This window comes from Saimiri boliviensis, chromosome 1, assembly GCF_048565385.1.
Source record: "Saimiri boliviensis isolate mSaiBol1 chromosome 1, mSaiBol1.pri, whole genome shotgun sequence".
NCBI lineage: Eukaryota > Metazoa > Chordata > Mammalia > Primates > Cebidae > Saimiri > Saimiri boliviensis.
This window is the reverse complement of record NC_133449.1, coordinates 285,952,008-285,972,480: the sequence shown is the minus strand read 5'-3', so window position 1 is coordinate 285,972,480 and position 20,473 is coordinate 285,952,008. Positions and strand designations below refer to the sequence as shown.

The window sequence follows — 20,473 nt, the reverse complement described above, 5'->3', positions numbered from 1 at the left end:
TCCCTGATGTCAATGAGAATAGTCCCATGGGTCCTATCTCAGTGGGCAGATGGGGATTTGGCGGAATAATAAGATTGCAGAATACACTCAGTGGGGCTGCTGTCATAGTTAAGGGGACATCACAGTCCTAATCTTGCATGATAGAAGGCAAGAATGGAGACTTACAGATATGAAGGGGTTGTTCAAGTACACGGTTGGGATTAGAATGAAGCTCTCTTGTCTGTAAAAACAAGGACTCTTGACTCTACTGCATGAAATGAGTTAAATCAGAATGAATGGGCATGCCAAAACTGGGCTACGGTACGCTTTGGAAGTAACAAAGAAAAAGGCATTTTTAAAAGTACATTCTGCCCTTAGAAAAAAAACCATGGTATAATTAATTTTTGTATGATATGTGTAGTGTCTTTTTGTTTTTAATAGATGAGTAAGTATTCAGCACTAGTTACTAATTCTTGTCTCCTTTTTAAAATACGGATTTTCTGGCCGGGCGCAGTGGCTCACGCCTATAGTCCCAGCACTTCGGGAGGCCGAGGCGGGTGGATCACGAGGTCAAGAGATCAAGACCATCCTGGTCAACATGGTGAAACTCCGTCTCTACTGAAAATACAAAAATTAGTTGGGCATGGTGGCGCGCGCCTGTAGTCCCAGCTACTTGGGATGCCGAGGCAGGAGAACTGCTTGAACCCAGGAGGCAGAGGTTGCGGTGAGCCGAGATTGTGCCATTGCACTCCAGCCTGGGTAACAAGGGTGAAACTCCGTCTCAAAAAATATATAGACAGATTTTCTTCATATTAAAACAAAAATAAATATCAACTCAGAATTTAGGTAAGCCAACAAGGCAGGGGGATTGCTTGAGCCCAAGAATTCAAGACCAGCCTGGATAACATAGTGGGACCCTGACTCCACAAAAATAAATAAATAAATAAATAAATAAATAAGAATTTGGTAAGATACTTGAAAAGTAAATGCTTGAATTAAATTAAGAAAAAATTTTTAAAATTGTGCATACCATATATTCCTATTCCTAATCTGCAAGGCTAGTGCCTGCATGAACCAGAGTAAAAGACTGATTTTATTTCCCCTGCATTCTGGGCACAGAGTACCCAAAGGAGGGGAGAAGGGCTGAAGGTTGAGTTGATCATCAATGGGTAATGATGAAATCAATCATGCCTATGTAATGAAGCCTCCATAAAATCCCAGAGAGCTAAGAGAGCTTCCAGATGGCCAAATGCATGGAAGTTCCTGGAAGATGGTGCCCCCAGAGAGGGCATGGAAACTCCATGCCCCTTCCCACATACCTCTCCCTGTGCATCTTTTTATCTCTATCCTTTACAATATACTTTATGGTAAGCCAGTAAACCTAAATAAGTGTTGGCCTAAGTTCTGTGAACTATCCTAGCAAATTAATCAAACCCAAGGTGGAGGCCATGGAAACCTCATTTTGTAGCCAGTTGATTAGAAATATGAGTGGACTGGACATATAATTGGCATCTAAAGTGGGGGCAACCTTGTGGGACTGAGCCCTCAACCTGTGAAATCTGACACTATCTTTAGGTAGATAGCATCAGAATTCAATTCAATTCAATTCAATTCAATTGACTCTCACCCAGCTGGAGAATCTGCTGCAGAATTGATTGATTGAGTGCTTTTTTTGTGGGGGAGAAACCACTATCCGCACACATTTTGGTGACCATAGGTCATAGAAGCAACTATGTGGTACTGAGAATAGAGAATAAGAATATGGCACTTTGGTGTGGTGTTTTCCCTGGTAGGGATAGGAGGGAAAACACTTAGGGCCAAATACTTGATTGTATCTCATTTTTATAAAACATATATAAATCTTGAAGCCAGTAAGATTATTCTGCCTGCCCCAAGCCATATACATGAAAACATCTCTCTAGATAGCGTATTAAAAAAAATACCATCTCAAATGCCTGAAATTCTTACTTTTTATTTTAATGAGTTGAAGGCCTATAAATCACATTCCAACAGAGTTTTACAAGAAGGTGTGTGAATAAGGCCTAGAGCAGGGGAAGATTTTAATGTGTAGATTGAAAGCTTCAGTCCCTGGCCCTGTTCTTCCTTCAGAGGGAAGAGTAGCACGAATGTTCCCATCACCTTTATGGATGAAGTGATGCCTTCATCCTGGAAGAGTTTGGGGAAAAAATTCTAGGGAATTTTACAATTATTAATCAAGTGTCAGTACATCAAGAATAAGAATGAGAAAAGGAGTAACAGCTATCCCTGGACTATTTGATCTACTTTGGCTCAAAGGCAAAGCTATTATGTTTTCAAAAGAGAGGAGAGATTAACTCCTAAGTTGTTATATTCAAGAACTATTCCAGTTTCAGGCAAGATTTATTTTGCGTAATGTATCTTCTTTTATAGAAGCCAGACCTTTCCATTCGCTGGCTCCTGCAAACCTTAACTTAGGTTATGACTGCAATTTATATGATAAAAGGGCTGTAAATGCAAAATTTAGGGGGAATGATTTTTTTTAAAAATGCATAAAGCTTTGAAAAATACACTATAGATTATAGGTGGAAGCTGAATTAAAGTTTTTCAAAGAGAAAAGAGATCTACCAAGTCATCTGTTTATTACCCAGAGTACATTAAACTCTTTTCCAGCCTTATCAGATTCATGATGTGGCTAAGTATAATGCTTCTTATTTTTACTTGGTTGTGCTTATTTAAAACATGACAATCCATCACTCTTAAAATTATTACTTTATACTTATTCAGCCTTTCATAGAGTCAGTCTCTAAAATTTAAAAAATGCTCTTTTCATATGGAATAAAAGTATCTTACTTTAGGATGAGGATATTTTTCCCCCTTGAATTCAAGATATGGCTTTGTTAAGCATAAAATTGCTGCAGTTCCACCGTTCACCGTCAGTTGCAGCAGACAGACTGTCTTTTCTTGGTTCACATAACTGAGAAGTCCAGTGGTAGGGTGGGTGTTGGGACCCATTGAACTGGTAATGGCTCAGTGATGTCCTTACCTGATATTTTTTTGCCATTGTTTTGTTTGCCATGTGCATTTTTATTGAAATTGTTGACTCCCCTTGTAATACAGTATGGCTACCAACAAGGCCTATGGTTATACTCAGAGAGGGAAAGAGCACATGTCTCTTTCTTTACCAGTGAACAGCTTCTGCCATTTATCTGCCCACACTACCCCTCCTTGTCTTCCTGAGCAATCACTGGGCAATGAGGATGGGTCTGTGTTGATGGGCTTAGGGTCAGTCGAGCTCCTTAATAGAACTAGAGGTGACATCAGTCTCACCCAACCATGTGGCAGCAACACAAAGTTAGGGATAAAATGGATTCAGAGGTGAGGGCAATTGCCGCATTCAGTGTACTCTCATAGCTTCTCCTTCCTACAAGCTGTAGTAGGAGAAAGATTCTGGTTATCTGTGAGGTACTCTGTAGCTGCCATTCATACTTTCTCTGTTGCTCTGTGCTCAGAGATGCCTATTGGTGGAAGTGATCACTTTTACTCCTATTAAATAGAATTGCAGCTTCCCACCATGGGCCAAAGAAAACCTCCTGCCCCAAAGACAGTGGAAGAGACAGGGAGGAATATAATGATGTTCTTAGGGGCCATAGCAGGTAATAAAATGGGGACCTTCATTTGGGGACTAGGAAGATCATATTAGATTCTGGTCTTTAAAAGTCACACACCCAAAGAGAAGAGATAGCAGTGAAATAATCCAGTTATGCTTTGATGGCTGAAATACACATATATGGACATATATGTGTGTGTATGTGTGTTTATATATGTATGCATGTATATATTTATGTGTGTGTGTGTGTGTGTGTGTGTGTGTGTGTGTGTGTGTACATGTTACACAAAACACACAGAAAATTTCAATTTAGGAAGAGAAAGTTGGCTAAAAACGCTATCTCCTCCACTCTTCCACTTGAGGTTTAGGTCTTTTTGGATCATGGTTTAGGATTGTAAAGTGCTTTGTAGTTTTGCTAGAAGGCTGGTGACATGTGGGGCAGAGAGAAGTGAAGAATGTGAGTGTGGAAAGCTGAAATGGGTCTTGAAGATGATCTCCTTCAGTTTTCCTTTCCCCAATCAGAGGTACAGGAATAGATGCTGAGAAGCATTAAGTAGCTTACTCAGGGCTTCCCAGTTATTAAGAAAGTAAGTGTGAAATTGAGCTGCAGATTTCACTTTCTCTATTTCAGTGCTTAGCTATATTTGGTTTTCTGTGGTAGGAAAACTTGTTTGTTATGTCAGCTGAAAAATGACAAGGTTCGTAAATTCGGAAAGGAGAGTTTTATTTCTCAGAAAGGGTTGCAGCCTGTAGGGTAGCCATTCAGACAGGCAGAGAAGCATAGTCTCTGGTCAGAAGCCAGAAACAGATGTGTCAAGGATGGGAAGAATAACACAAGGATTTATTCTGAATGAGGTGGCCAAATACACATATTCAGTCAGCTATAGGAGCAGTCATGAATATTCATGAAAGGAGAAACATACGCATGCCCGACCAAGCTTCATCCTGCCTCATAGGAACGTTCAAAAAATGGTAGCATTCGGGTGATCCAAGACTGGTGTTTTCAGCCTTCTGTTGTCAAAAGTTGAAGCAGAGGACGTGAAAACCTTCATGTGCATCCTCTGTAGACTGGTCAGAATCACTCTGTGGTCAGTGGTCTCTTACCAGGAAGGAATGCTGGTGAATTGGCTTGTCAGAACCACGGAAGGGAGGGGCAGCGTAGCGTCAAGGTTGGTTGACGGCAGTGGTGCAGTCTTTTGAAAAGGCTTATTTCTCTTTAACCCTTGGGGAAGAAAGTGAAGGAGGGGTAAAACAAGGCATACCCACCCTCCCTTCTTGTCATGGCTGAGGAGTGAGCTTCCAAGGTTTTTCTGGAGGCTCTTTGACCAGAGGAGGGGTCTGTTCATTTGGTAGGGGGCCTTAGAATTTAATTTTTATTTCTCAATTTTAATTCTCTTGGCCAAAAAGGGCTGTTTGAATCTTTGCTAATTTCTTGACACAGAATTTTGACAATCAACTTTTGCTTACGATTCTTTGATAAATGGGCAATGGGATATGGGAAACGTAGTGGGATCTTAAAATTGTTTTGCCTTAAATAAGATTTAATATCCTTCCCGGGTTTCGGCACCAAACAAACAAACAAACAAACAAAAAAAACCCAAAAAAACAAAAAAACAAACAAACAAAAAAAAGATTTAATATCTTAAATATATAATCCCTTTTTTTTCTTGTACTGTTGATAGGATTATGCTACGCATGAAAAGAGGAGAATCGATGACTTTAAAAAATTTATTATTCAGAATGTTCACCAATTTATTTAAACTGATCTTAAGTGACAAGGTAAATATGATTTTTATGAAAACCCTAAAAATCAATGAGTGATAGTAAGGTAACAAAGTCTGTAACTGTCTGTCTTTTACCTGGGATTGAGCCACGTAAAGCCACACAGGCTCAGAGGATAATGCTGTGCCTCCTTTCACTACATTCTCTGTTGAAAGGTGATACTGGTATTTTCTCCACTCTTTCCCTACTCCAAAAATCCTGCAAGAAATAACCTTTGTGGCCGAGATGGCTCGATCATGGAATTGTGTGTAACATGGGACGTTGAATGAATGAATGAGTGACTTAGAAGAGGCACTTACGGATTTATTGACACCAGAGGCTCTTGATGCCAAGAAAGGAACATATGGCTTCTAAGGTGCTCCCAGATTGTGTGGAACCACCGATGAACTTTAGAAAGAACACTGGTCTTTTATTGTACGTCCGGATTATGCAAGACACAAGTCTTTTCATGATCTGTGAGATCTGAGAATTATTGGTGCAGATCTGAGATCTGGGAGTGGTGCAAATTGTAGTGATGTTATTAGCATAAAAATGACTTTTGATTGACTTGTATTACAGTGGAAATTCTTGTGTTAATGCATGTACCCTTAGCCAGTCCCGGTCTCTGATCTTCCCATTACTCTCTTCAGAAAACCAGCTGTGAAGCACCATCTGTCAGCAGCTGCTGCAGCATCTGTCTCTGTGTTAGCTGGCATCTGTGTTAGCTCTTGCATAATTGCCTAAAGGCCTATAGGTGGGTGTGTGGGAAGGGGAGGCTCTGCCCTGGTGCCTTTAGTGACATATTGCCGGTTCTTTTATGCTTGGAACCACTCATGCTGGTGTGCCAAGTGCTTGGTTTTTCACAAGCTGGGGGACTCTTTCTGACTTCTAGCATTCTGTGATACAGTCAATCTTACTTGCTCATCTTTCTTTCCCACCCATAATAATACTGCCATACAATGAAATTTGAACAAATGATCATTTGGGAGACTCAGGGTAGGATTTTGTGCTTTCTATTTGATTCTGCAGAAAATAGTGTTGGGAGTATCTGCTGGGTTGAAGAGTGTCCTTTTTTTCACCCCCCAATTTATGTCCTTCCTGCAACATCAGCATGTGACCTTATTTGGAAATAGGGTTGTTGCACATAAAATTAATTTTAAGATGGGAGCATACTGAATAGGATGACCCTGATCTAATATGACTGATGTCCTTATAAAAAGAGACACAGAGGCACACAGAGGGAAGTCAGCCATGTGGTGATTGCAGCTGCATCTCGAGTTCTGTTGACACAAACCAACGAATGCCAAGGATTGCTGGCAACTACAAGAAGCCAGGACAGAGGCATGGATCAGAGTCTCCGTAGAGCCCTTGCAGGGAGCATGGCCCTGTTGGCACCTTGATTTCAGACTTTTAGGTTCCAAAACTGCTAGATAATAATTTTTTACAATTTTCAACCACCCAGTTAGCAGCAACAAATACAGAGTACTTTAGAGTGTGTCACCACGGGGACTCTGTAGGTAGTGTGGACGTTCTACACAGAGCCCTTGTGTAAGAACTCTTTTGTGTCTTGGTGGGTGGCACGGATTTGAGTGGCACAGGTAAGGAAGGGATAGTGCTTATTAGAAAATGTTGTGGACCAGGGCTGTTCCATTAGGAATAAATTTCTAGTTTATTCAGGCAGTCAGATACTTCTCTTATTTCAACACATTTAACATATATGTACTAAGTGTCCATAATGTACCCAGCATAGTCCTGCTATCGGATGTAGCAGGGGCCAGCAGATATGGAGCTTACCCTCATGGAGTTGACCGTTAAGTGCAGAAGACAGGCTTTGTTGTTTCCAATCCACCTAAATGTCTTTATTACCATGATTTTAAAAAGCAGTCGTACTAAACAGTAATGACATCTTGTGAACAAAGTAGCATTTGGATGTTGGTCAACACTTTAACCTTAGACACGTATCTTCAGATCTCATGTCCTTCTAACCTCCCCCCAAAAAGAAGAATAAAATACTCTTAAAAAAGAAAACAAAACAGTGTTTGAGAATGGCACTTAAGGACCCTGTTTGAAACTTAATCATAGAGCATTTAAAAATACCTATTTTTATTTTTATTTTTACTTTTTAGAGACAGGGTCTCTCTGTCACCTAGGCTGGAGTGCAGTGGTGCCATCATGGCTCACTGCAGCCTCAAACATTTGGACTCAGCCTCCCAACTAGCTAGGACTACAGGTACACACCATCACACCTGGTTAATTTGTTTTAATTACATTTTTTGTTAAGATATGATCTCGCTATGTTGTCCAGGCTGGTCTTGAACTCCTGGCCTCAATGATCTTCCTGCCTCAGCCTCCCAAAGTGTTGAGATTATAGGCAGGAGCCACTGTTCCCAGCCTCATACTGCATTTATGCTTAATTCTATTTATCTGTCTATGCTTTATCTCCTTAGCCTAATATAAACTGTCTTTTTTTTTCTAGTGCTAAGCATGATCCTTTGCATGCAATACATTTAGCATGTATGTGTTGAATTAAATGGAGTTACTGATTAAGAGTATTATTAGAGAGGATGATTAATAGCTAATTGATTATTTGTTATATGTGTGTAGCATTCCAAGCAATTTGCTTATTTACTTCATTTTTTTTTTCATGATACTTCTATGAGGCTATCTTGACTATTACCCCATTTTCCAGATGAAGAAACTGAGGTATGGAGAAAGTAAGGAACTTCCTGAAGCTTAACCAGCCGGTTAGTAGTAAAGCTGGGATTCAGCCCCAAGCCTTACTTCTGGCTTCATGCCCTCCAGGGTGGCGCATGAGGCATGCTGAAGACTTTCAGCCTCCTGCTACCTTCTCTGGGTTTAAGAGGACTGTGTGGGGCCAGGCGTGGTGGCTCATCCCTGTAACTCCAGTACTTTGGGAGGCTGAGGCAAGTGGATCACCTGAGGCCAGGAGTATGAGACCAGCCTGGCCCCCATGGCGAAACCCTATCTCTACTAAAAATATAAAAGTTAGCTGGGCATAGTGGCATATGCCTGTAATTCCATCCTTCTCAGGAGGATGAAGCACAAGAATCATTTGAACCCAGAAGGCAGAGGTTGCAGTGAGCTGAGATTATAGCACTGCACTTCAGCTGGGCAATAGAGTGAGACTCTGTCTCAAAAAAATAAAAGGGGGGACTATGTGAAAGTATGACCCTTTTCCTCTTTTTATTATTAGCTATTTACAACCTCTAGGAATAATGCACAATAGACTGATTTTAATTGAGATTTTTGTCTAAGGAAATCCTTCTGTACCAAGAAGAAGCTGGTATGTGGAATGATTGCTGATCAACTTAGATGACTTCAATTTTTTTTTTTTTTTTTTTTTTTGAAGACAGAGTCTCACTCTGTCGCTCAGGCTGGAGTACAGTGGTGCAGTCTTGACTCATGGCAACCTCCACCTCCTGGGTTCAAGCAGTTCTCCTGCCTCAGCCTCCCAAGTAGCTGGCATTACAGGCACCCACCAGCATTCCAAGCTAATTTTTGTATTTTTAGTAGAGACAGGGTTTCACCATGTTGGCTAGTCTGGTCTGGAACCCCTGACCTCAAGTGATCCACCCACCTTGGCCTCTCAAAGTGCTGGGATTACAGGTGTGAGCCACCATGCCCAGCAGATGACTTCTATTTAGTTTTTAGTTGAATTGACTTAAATAATTTCTATCCTTCAGGGCCCTGTGTGTTTAGAGTAGGAATTTCCATTTCACATTGTGGTTTGGCTTGTGTGGTGTTGAATGGGACAGTCCTTCTGGTTCTATCCATCTCAGTTGAGGCTGCAGCTCTGGCCTTTCCCACAGAGAAAGTGAGGAGTCCCCATTTAGGTAAGTAGGAGAATCCCACAGGCATCCACTGGCTGTTGAAGAGTGGGGCTTTGCTGCAGGTGTATGCTGCGATAGTGTGAGTTACATCTGCTCTGTTAGCATTTGTGACATCTGCTGCTTTGCTGTTCCAAATTCACTGTGGCCGGTAGCACCGAGTATATAGCCCTGCTCAGAGGTAACACTATACTCAGTGGGCTCTTTTCCCTAAACCCGAGATCTCTGCCTGTCCTGGGGCTGCAGCAAGGTTGTAAATGGCCCTCAAGGAGTTGCTGACTCAGCAGTGTGGGACTGTCTCCTTTCTCTCCGGGAAGACTGCCGTGTGCCTTGTTCCTCTGCTCTAGCCACAGAGGTGGGGATCTGATTTCAGCTGGAAACAAAAAGCACTAGAATTTCAAATGTTACAAAACCCACAAGCAGTCAAATTCCAGCACTTCATCATTGCAGCAGCATTCACAATAGCCAAAAGGTGGGAGCACCCCGAGTGTTCATCAGCAGATGAATGAATAAAGAAAATGCACTATTGACACACAGTGCAATATTAGCAATAAAAAGGAATGAAGCATGGATAGGTGAAACAGCATGGTGATCCTTGAAGAGATTATGCTAGGTGAAAAAAGCTAGACACAGAAGAACTAATATTGTGCAATTCCACTTACATGAAATACCTAGAACAGGCAAAATCATAGAGATTGAAAGCAAATTAGACATTACTGGGGGTGTGGGAGGGAGGAATGATGAGTTACTATTTAATGGTTTCAGAGAGCTTCTGTTTGGGGTGATGAAAACATTTTGGAAATAATGAAGATGGTTGCATGCACTATGAAAGTAATTAATGCCATTGAATCAATACCCGTACAGCAATTACAGTGGCAAATTTTGTTTTATGTACATTTTACCACAATTTAAAAAAGAAATTAAAAATAGCAAGCACCCTAAGCCAGGTCATGCTTCTGAATGGTGGCTTCACTTTGTCGTTTGGCAGTGGAGCAAATACTCAAATATATCCTTGGCTTTGTTAGGACATAAACCCATTAGAATGACAGCATCTTAGGGGAAGAGACCCTGTCCCAAGTTCAATGCTAATGTGAAGTACAAGCTCAATCATTGTATAATATACATGTACATCTGATTGTCACATAATACACCTTAAATATGTAATTTTTATCTATCAGATAATTATTGTAAAATTACAAAAAGAAGAGGCTGATAGAATTGACTCAGCTGGTCCCATGTAACAGACATGGTTATTTTTATGAGGGCTTCATAGTTTATCCTTTGAAATACGCTACCTCACTAGAGGGCTTTTTTTTTTCTATTTTAGGTTTTTTTGATCAATTTTCTTTTTAGAGGTTAACTCTGACTTGTTATCCTAGAAGGCCTTTGTTAATGTCTTCATGCTGTGACTCTAGTAGAACACACACATGTGCACACGTGCACACACACATACAATGTTACATGTATGACCATAGGATTATGTACATTCTCATGCTTGTATAAGCACACAGCAAGACAGCAGGGGTGGCAGGAATTTCCCACTCTTTGTGTAGGCGATGAGGTCATGGCCTCTGGTGATTTTGAAGAATTCATTTGTGGACTGCACTCCGAATCACTCTGGTTACAGACGTGGGTATTTTGCTCGTTGGCCCTCAGGCCACTTGTTAGGTAGTTTGGTGTAAAGAAAGTACCAGTTAGGACATTCGATGGCTTGAAAGGAAGAAAGGAAAACAGGACTTAGCAATTTCCCTTCTGTTTTGTTTCCTTTCCTGCTCTCTCCTTCCTCAGCCCCTGCTGCTAATCTTTGCCGGGTGGAACAAAGAATACCAGAAGCAAAAACAAAGGAGACTGTCTAATGTTTTTTTGCTCACAGCAAAATGAAGCAGAGTGCTCAGGATTCTCTGCCTCCTCATCTCATCACACTTGAAGGGCTCCACCCCTGGAGAAGTTATCTGTTTAATCGCTCCCCTTTGGCTTGAAAGAACTAATAGGCTTTTACAATATGTATTCAGTTTCTTTCCAAAAACAAATATGCATCTGGGCCAGGAATTAAACCAGATCATTGTTTGAGATAACTAATGTTATATTATTCTGTAGGGACAGACATTGAACTGTGGATCAAAGAGGACAAGAAATTATTTCAAGATACCAGTCGTGAAAATAACAGTGAATTCAACTCATAAATATGATCCACTGTTCCCTTAATCTAATTCTGAGATCTTGAAATAAATTCCCTTACCTTTGGTGTGGACATATAGTATGAAATCAGGCTTTCATGGTGTACCATCAGCAGCTTGAAAATAAGACAGTGGAGAGAAGCAGGAAATAAGGGACTGAGGCCTGCACGTGGGTCCGTGTACCTGCGTGTGGATTTCGTGTTAGAAGTCTGCAGCTATAATCCATGTGACGAATGCAGTGCATATGATCTGGAATAGATATCATGAATTGGTTTTGCAAGAGATGTCTTAGACTCTTAAAGAGTGTTAGTAACCATAGGACCCCATTGATTTGTTTTCTTTATTATACCCTTTATCTTGCTTGTGTTATAATATTAATAAATTAACTGTCTTGTTTTAAATAGCTGCATTTGCAAAATCAACCTGAGCACTAGAAATGAGAAAAGAGAAGAAACTTCATTTTGCATAGTACATAGGGGAATTCTTTAATTAAAAGAAACTTAAAGTCCCTCACTAAAAGGACACCCCGTTAAATGAACATTATCTTCAAACATTAGGAAACCCTGGCATGCTCTAACAGACAACCCAAAGGAATGTGTGATAAGAAAAGACTAGGACGTTCTTCTGCCAACACTCCTGAGTTAATAGTGTGTCCCATTTGACCAAAAGGATCGATCCACCAACTGATCTCAGTGATTGAGAATTGTATGTGTGTTTATTAGCCTATTACAGATAACATTGACCAAACTTAGTATGTTCGCTTTCCCTTGCTTTGATGTCTGTTTGTATTTGATACCTAATTATTTGTTCATTTGTCCTCCTTTGGGTCTTTAGCCCACTTGTGAGGAAATTAAATAAAGCACAAAGTTTTACCTTACTGAATCCAACCAGCACGGTTCCAATGTACTAATGGCCTCTAATGGGGATTTAGCTGTTGGTCAAATAAACAAAGTTTCACTTATGTAAAGCAGTTAGAGCGGATTTTTCCTGGATATTTAAATCATGCATAATTTATGTGCATATATAAAATTTTATTATTTATATAATAGTAAATAATTATTTTAAATTTTATTTCTTAATTTCTGATATAAATTGAACAAATGGGTCAATTTATATCAATTTATAAAGTTATATATTAATATAACTCACAGAGTGGGTTCTCACAGGCATTGGTCATGGCTTAATGCTTTACCTGCCAGAGCTCATTCTTTTCTCATAGCAGCCTCTCCCAAACCTTGCAGGGTGGGTATTGTCCTCCCCATTTTTGGTAGAGGTCATGGCTGTCATTTGTTTGTGTGTGCATATTCCCTATTTTATGGCTGAGACAAGAGGGCTTAGAAAGTTTGGGAGATGCTCCCCTGGGCATGGTGCTTGGAAGTGTTAAGCTGTGGAATTTAAATCCATATGGGTCTGTTGCTGTGATGGTTAGTTTTATGTGTCAACCTGGCCAGGCTATAGTACTCAGTATTTAATCAAACACGAATCTAGACATTGCTGTGAAGGTATCTAGTTAGGTGATTAACAGCTACAATCAGTGGACTTTAAGTAAAGGAGATTATCTCTGAAAATAATAATACGATTGGGCCACATCCCATCACTTGAAGACCTTAGAAGCAAATCTGAGGTTTACTGGGAAAAAGAAATTCTGCCACAAGCTTGCACCCTTAGCTTCTGCCTGAGTTTCCAGCCTGCTGGTATCACCCAGATTCAAAACTTGCCAGCCCCAACTATTCTGTGAACAATCCAATTTTTAAAAATTGTATATTCACACATGCATACACATACACATATGTAATCTCCATTGGTTCTGTTTCTCTGGAGAGCCTTGACTGACGCAGACATCAAAGCATGGGGAGCATGATCCCCTACACAGAAGGTGAAAGGTTTTTATCCCTGGGTTACTGGCTATGAAACAAGCCTTAGAGTTTGACAGACTTGCCCATGAGCATGTGTCTGATGTGGAAATGGTTGAGGTGGGGTTTGAACCCAGCTCTGCTCCAGAAACAATGCTGTTTAACACTGTAAACCACAAATTCTCCATCTCTCCAATTGCACACAAATCGGGCAGCCCTGATGGATTATATAACAGTGGCTGACATTTTATATAATCCGTCTGTAGCATCTCACTCAGCCCTGATGGATTATGTAACAGTGGCCGAGTGAGATCTCACTCCACTGTGTTGATGCCCTAAAGCAAACACCCAACAGATGACTCTTGACTTGGGGTCATGTCAGTGGCCCCATGAAACACAGGTGACCCCAGAAGCTGCAACCCAAGACGCCCCTGATCTGGACTGTACTACCCAGCAGCTTGATGTAGTCATGGTTCTAGCTGGCGGCTGAGCAGTCTGAGAGCAGGTGCTCTGCAGCGTCCTTAGCATAGGAAAGTGAGGTGACAGCAGTTCCATTGCCCCCAGAGTTGCTCTATTAGTCTGTTTTCACACTGTTGATAAATACATACCCGAGACTGGGTAGTTTACAAGTAAAATTAGGTTTAATGAACTCACAGTTCCACGTGGCTGGGTAGGACTCATAATCACAGGGGAAGGCAAAAGGCACATCTTACATGGCAGCAGGCAAGAGAGAGAATAAAAGCCATGTGTAAGGGGAAACCCCTTATAAAACCATCAGATCTTGTGAGACTTATTCACTCTGGTGAGAACAGCGTGGGGGAAACCACCCCTGTTATTGAGTTATCTCTCACGGGGGGTCCCTCCCACAACCTGTGGGAATTTTGGGACCTACAATTCAAGATGAGATTTGGGTGGGGACCCAGCCAAACCATATCGCTCTCCCTTATCCAACACACCCTCTTTTTTCTTTTTTTCTCAGAAAGAAGCCCAGAGAGGGGAAACAAAAGTCCAATCTGGCTGCTCCCCTCCTGTGTCTCCCTTGCTCCTGGTCCATTCCAGTGTCACTGCAGGGTGGCTTCTTGTGCTCTTCACACCACCTCCCTCTTATCTGGACTTTCTGTATGCACAACTGCAGGGTCTAATCTGAAAGGTGTCACTCCTGATTTTCTTAAAGGGCTGAAAATGTAGGTAGTTCCTTTCTTAGACAATAGCTTGACTTGCAAGAATATCATCATACTACAGACTTCTGCTTTGAATGTTAGAAGCTGAATATTCCCCTTGTTCTTTCCCTCTATGTTCCTTCTGTAACATTTCTTCTCTAAGTACCACCCAATCCCTTCCTTCTCTTGAATTCAACAAGGAGATGGTTACTGCTTTCAGAGCAAGGCAGAAGAGCATATCATGGTATCCAGCATAGGAACTTCATTCTACAAAGATTTGTTGGGTATTTCTTAGGTGCTCACACTATCCTAAGTACGCAAACTGAATTGTTTTATTTAATTGTCACAATAACCCTATGAGGCAGGAATTGGCCCTCCACCGTGAAGAAACTCAGAAACTACAATAGAGAGGGTCTAATAATTTGCCAAACTAGCTCAAGCTTCTTCACTCCAGATCCTCAATGCTGCCTATCCCTGTCTACACAGAATCAGGCCGTAAGCTGCAAAATCAAACGTAATCAAGATGATGCAATATCATTCCTCATTATTTGTGGATTTCATATTTGAGAATTTGCCTACTTGCTAATTCTCAAATTATGTGTAATTCCCAAATCAATTCTTGAGGCACTGTTACGGTAACTCACAAATACGTGCAGAGCAGGAAAAATTTCAGTTGCTCAATGCCCACCATCCCAGATGAGGCTGAAGAAAGTGACACTCCACCTTCCGGTTTCTCCTCTCCTGCTATGAACACTGTTCTCTTTCGGGTCCATTTATTGCCACATTTTTTTTTGTTTGCCTTTTGTATGTTTTCTTGCTGTTTTCTCTGTTTAAGATGACAGCCAGGTGTAGTATTGAAGAGCTATATAGTGTTCCTAAGTGCAAGAGTGCTGTGATGTCACCAATATGTGTCAGATAAGCTTGGTTCAGACATGAAATACAGTGCTATTGGCATTGAGTTCCATGTCAGTGCATCAACAATCTGTATTAAATAAGATGTCTTTAAACAGAAACAAAAAACAAATGAACATATTGGTCAATTGATAAAAATGTGACCAGAGGCTCACAGGAACCTAACCGCGTTTCCCTTTAAGGCAATGATTTTCTAATTTAGTGTTGGTGGTTACTATATAGAACCTAAATGTCTCAAGTAATGAGAATCAACTGTATTGGCCAGGCATGATGGCTCTTGCCTGTAATCCCAGCACTTTGGGAGGCCCAAGTGGGAGAATTGCTTGAGGCCAGGAATTTGGGACCAGCCTGGGGCAACAAAGTGAGACCTTATCTCTACAAAAAAAAAAAATGCTGGTTGTGGTGGTGTACCTGTAGTTCCAGCTGCTTAGGAGGCTGAGGCAGGAAGATCACTGGAGCCTAGGAGCTGTAGTCTGCAGCGAGCTGTGTCAGTGCCACTACACTCCAGCCTGAGCAACAGAGTCAGACACGATTTCAAAAAAATAAAAATAAAACAAAAATGAAAACAGCCTAAAACTGTGTTTACTTCTTTATTTTCTTGATTTTCTTAATTAATTAATTAAATGCTGAGATATTTTTAAAATGTTTTACTTACCAAAGGACATATATTTTCGTGGTGGTGATACTGCTCCTAAGGGGGACACAATCCGCCCCCCTCAAGGAAAGATGTATTAAGCAGAATCACATACATAGTACATAAGAGAGATAGTATATCTGTGGTGTTGCGATTTGATTGGGGGTGAGGTAATTAGGGGAAAAAAAAAGTTTAAACAGTTTCCTTGGAGGGTAAAATAATGAGGAAATGATTGAGAAATACTGTCACAGGGTATGATAACTATTAAGAGAAAGTACCTAAAGCATTTATTAGAGTGCTCAGTGCAACATAAGAACGTAGTGTTAGCTATTATTCTAAATAACATTATTATTTCTTTCCTCAACCTTTTACTCTTTCTTCATAAACGAGCAGTTTTTAAATTGGAGTTTGCAGCCCTCTGAGAGATCAGCACACATGTTCTCATATGTTTCTGAGAATGTTGCCTGAAATTTGTTGCTTTATTTTGTGCTTTCATTTTGATGATAATCTTAAAAACAGTGAATTGTGTACTGGTTCCCCTTTATAGGAGAGTGTGCCATGAGCTTTACTGTCCAAGTTTCCCCGTGTTGAAAGGAAGGCATTCTACTCCAGTGGTTGCAGGTGGATCAGCCATAAAAGAGCGTTCTTAAAAAGGTGCATGATACAGTCAGACTAAGTGAAGGCAATTTGATGTTATCCTTTGGTAGGAGGGAAGGGTTCCCTGAGTTCAATTAGAGGAAAGTGACGTGCAGGTTGAGTCCTCATGCAGCCGGAGTGGCACGTGCCTGCCAAAACCGAGAGAACATTGGCTTTAGCAGCGAGTACTGTATTTACATTTTGAAAGACAGTTTAATCTCAGCAAAATAACATCATCAATCATGTTAAACTAATGCTGTTAATTTGAACGTTGTGGATTTTATTGTTTTTGCATTTAATTTGTTATTGTGTTTTAGTTTTATTGTTGAATCAGAGCTAGAGCATATGGAGTTTATTTCTGGTTTTCCATTTGTGCATCACTAAACAACAGTGTAATAGAAATCATTTAAGTCTACATATTGGTGTTGCACAACAATGTCATTTGCCTTATTAAATGGAGTGGTTTGGATTACTGATGTTTGAGGAGTAAAGTAATGGACTCAAAGAATGATAGACCAAGCTGCTAGGAATCATTTTTCCAGCAATTTCCCCTACCAGATATGGACACTGAGCCTGCAGGGGAAGAAGTGAATGTCAAAGGTCAGAAAGCAAGGGAGTGGTAGACTGGGGTCAGAGGCCAAGGGACATACTTCTAACTAGGGGCCCCGTCTGCCATGTCAACCCACCTTCAAAGATGAACCATGGCAGATAAATGGCCACAGCTGCAAGGCCACAAAGGCTGGTTAGACAAAAACAACTGGAGAATTACCGCACTGTTTTGGTTTGCTCTGAGGGTAGAGGTTGTGGAAGGGGTGGGGACAAAGTGAATAACAGGTTTGTTCAGAGCCGAAGTCCCAGTGAGCAATGGGCCATAGTGGGAGGAAATGATGGCCATTTTTCTGAGTTCCCTGATATTCATGGGGCATATCACCTGAGGCAGTCCCTCCTCGAGTGATATTAACCATCAGCCTGGATTGTTCAGTGATTTTCATCAAAAGCAAACAAAACTCCGAAGTCTAAGGAGTTCTACTCTGTATGAATTTAGACTGTCAGCTCATGCCGCCTAAGTAGAGTTCTGTACTATCTTAGTCCTTTGGAGCTAGTATAACGAAATGCCATAGACTGGGTGGCTTATCAACAACAGAAATGTCTTTCTTGGAGACCGACAAGCCAGAGATCAAGGTGCCGGCAGATTTAGTGTCTGGTGAGGATGCACTTCCTGGTTTAGAACAGCTGTATTCTACTGTATTCTCACGTGGCAGAAAGGGGCAAGGAAGCTCTGTAGGATGTCTCCTAAGAGCACTAAGCAGAGCCCTCATGACCTAACCACCTCCCAAAGGCCCCACCTCCTTATACCATCGCCTCGGGGATTAGGATTTCAACATATGAATTCTGGAAGGACATAAACATTCAGTCCATTGCATTTACCACTGGGAAGAAAAGACTATTGGAAACTGATGTTTCTCAACTACACGTAAGAGTTTTGATCATCACTTGTGGAGCAAAAAGAATTCATCTATGATATAACTAGTTGGTCATTAACAATAGCTTTCTAATACTTAATAACAAAAAACATTACCACAAATTTAGCAGCTTAACATAGGAGCATTTATTATTCCACAGTTTCTGGAATCAGAATTCTGCATTAGCTGGACCTTTTGTTCGGTCCTCAGTGCTGCAATGAAGGCACTGGCCAGGGCTGGGTGCCCCTCCGATGCTCAGGGTCCTCTTTAGTGCTCACCTGGTTGTTGGCAGAACTCATTTTCTTGTAGCTGTAGAACTCACGGGGGCTTGTTGCTTCAAGGCCAGCAGGAAGGGTCTCTCTCCTCCAGGCCCGCTTTTAACTTACCTAATTAGGTCAGGCCCACCAGAATAATTTCCCTTGTCATTAATTCAGTTAACTTCTTAGAGACTTACATCTGCAAAACACCTTTACCTTCCCCATAGCCTGTTGGTTAGAGGCATCAGAGATTCAGCCCACCCTCAAGGGGAGGAGATAACACAGACGTGGATACCGTGAGGGCATCTGAGGAATCTGTCCACTAAAGTCAGTAGGTTTCTCCATCACTGGGCAGGAAAGTGTGGTTCATATTTACAGACTTTCATGTGACATCTGAAAAATGTTTAACCGTATTTATGTATGTGATTATATTAAAGTTTAGAAGAGTTGAAACGCAGCCTTGAGTTCAGATTATTTAGACTAGGGCTTCTCACCCTTGGCACTATTGACATTTGGGCTGGATAATTCTTTCTTGTGGGGGCTGCCCTGTGCATTCTATGATGTTTAGCAACATGCTTGGTCTCTACTGACTCATTTGTGACAACCAAAAATGATACCAGACATTGCTAAGTGTCCCCTAGAACAGAAAAATTATCTCCAGTTGAGAACTGCTGCATTAGAGAAATGAAATGTTTTCTGTTGTGTTTTGTTTTTGAAGGAAGACCTATTAAAACAGGAAAATCATTTTTTGATGTGATGCAGCTATTTGGAATTAGCATGCTCTTGCTCCTCTGGTTTTGCCTTATTCTTTGCTTATTTCCTTTACTGAGAAATGGATAATTTATAGTTGCAAATAAAAAATTAATGCAGGAGATGTGTTCCCCACATGTACTTTCTTATTCACATCTATGCCAAAAAGAGATTATGTTATCATATTTGACTATGTTTTATAATCTTGTCTGAGTTTATAGTCAAGCTATATTGTAAGAGGACTTTAGTTCTACTATAACATGGATCAGATATTTCCCAAAAGATATTTAATGCATAAGGCAAAAAAACTTAATAAACTCTGTACTTTGTATTATAGCTGCTTTCTTGGAAACTAGCGATATGGCTTAATGTGGGACCGAGTGGAAGGCACGATCCAATTCTGAAATTACAAAACTCAAAAGCTGCTCATTCCCGTTTTTTTCCAGGCAAAGGCAGCTCGAGCATCTCATCTGACGTGAGTTCAAGTACAGATCACACGCCCACCAAAGCCCAGAAGAATGTGGCTACCAGCGAAGGTAGGCAACTGTTCTTCATTATCTCTCTGCTTTCTTCACAGGGCTGGCTATTTTTGGAAGAGAAATAAAGTGTGGGAGTGTTCTATTCTCCCGAGTGGGAGCATATGAGATCCTTAAAAATAAGGATGTTTCGGGTGTCCTAATTTTTTTTTCCTGTTGCACTGCAGTTACTGTACATGAAAATTGATTTGACAGGATTCAGATGCCTCAATTATAAGGCAAATGTTGTTTTGTGAAAATGGAATAGGCTGAAATAAGGATAGGCTTTACAATATCATCTACCTTGTCTTTCAATATAAAAAATAGTATGATTTTAAAATCCTTTTGCTGTAGTTGAATGTTCCTAGAGAAACTTTCAAAATAGGCACACCAGGAGTTCAGGATTTTGACAGTGGGAATATTATGCATGTTATTTGTAGAACTTGAGTTAATCTCCAAAATTTGGGAGTAGGAAAATAAGAGTTTCTTTAAAAATTATTACTTAAAGAATATGTGAGAAGTCCTCTTCGTTACGTCAAAGACTGGTTACAGGGATATTCTTGATGAAGAATTTGTATGTGGTAAAATATGTTAAAGTTCCACTGCTTTTCAATATGGAAACTTTTGAGTTATTACTTACTTGTTTGAGTGTGGAATTAATTGTTTCTATGGTAATTATTTAATGGAAAGTTGACCCACTTACAGAATTAGCTCTTTTTATTTTAATGTTAAACATGATTAAATGACTTCCTGTCTGGAAACAGGTTCTTTCTGAACTAATTGTTGGAGGAAAGTCCAGTTTAAACATCCATACCATTGATAATGAAAGACCTTGAGCTGTCAGCTATTTTCGTGACATTGTATAGCACCTGCTTTCCTAAAGTGTGTGGGATGTTGTGGAAGCACAGTTCCAGTTTTTTGTTTCTGAGATTTAATTTCTGT

The 20,473-nt window shown here is 40.6% G+C and overlaps 1 protein-coding gene across 4 annotated transcripts in view; it reads left to right on the top strand.

Moving 5' to 3' along the window:
• FBXL7 (F-box and leucine rich repeat protein 7) overlaps nt 1-20,473 on the top strand; it is a 424,178-nt gene that overhangs the window by 95,231 nt on the left and 308,474 nt on the right. For 3 of the 4 annotated variants that reach the window (XM_003932486.4, XM_074387094.1, XM_074387091.1), the window contains one exon: nt 19,463-19,552. In XM_003932486.4, coding sequence (XP_003932535.1) covers nt 19,463-19,552 — 90 coding nt within the window. Of the gene's footprint in view, nt 1-19,462; nt 19,553-20,473 lie in introns of those variants that run through there. The other variant, XM_074387089.1, reaches the window with a different exon arrangement.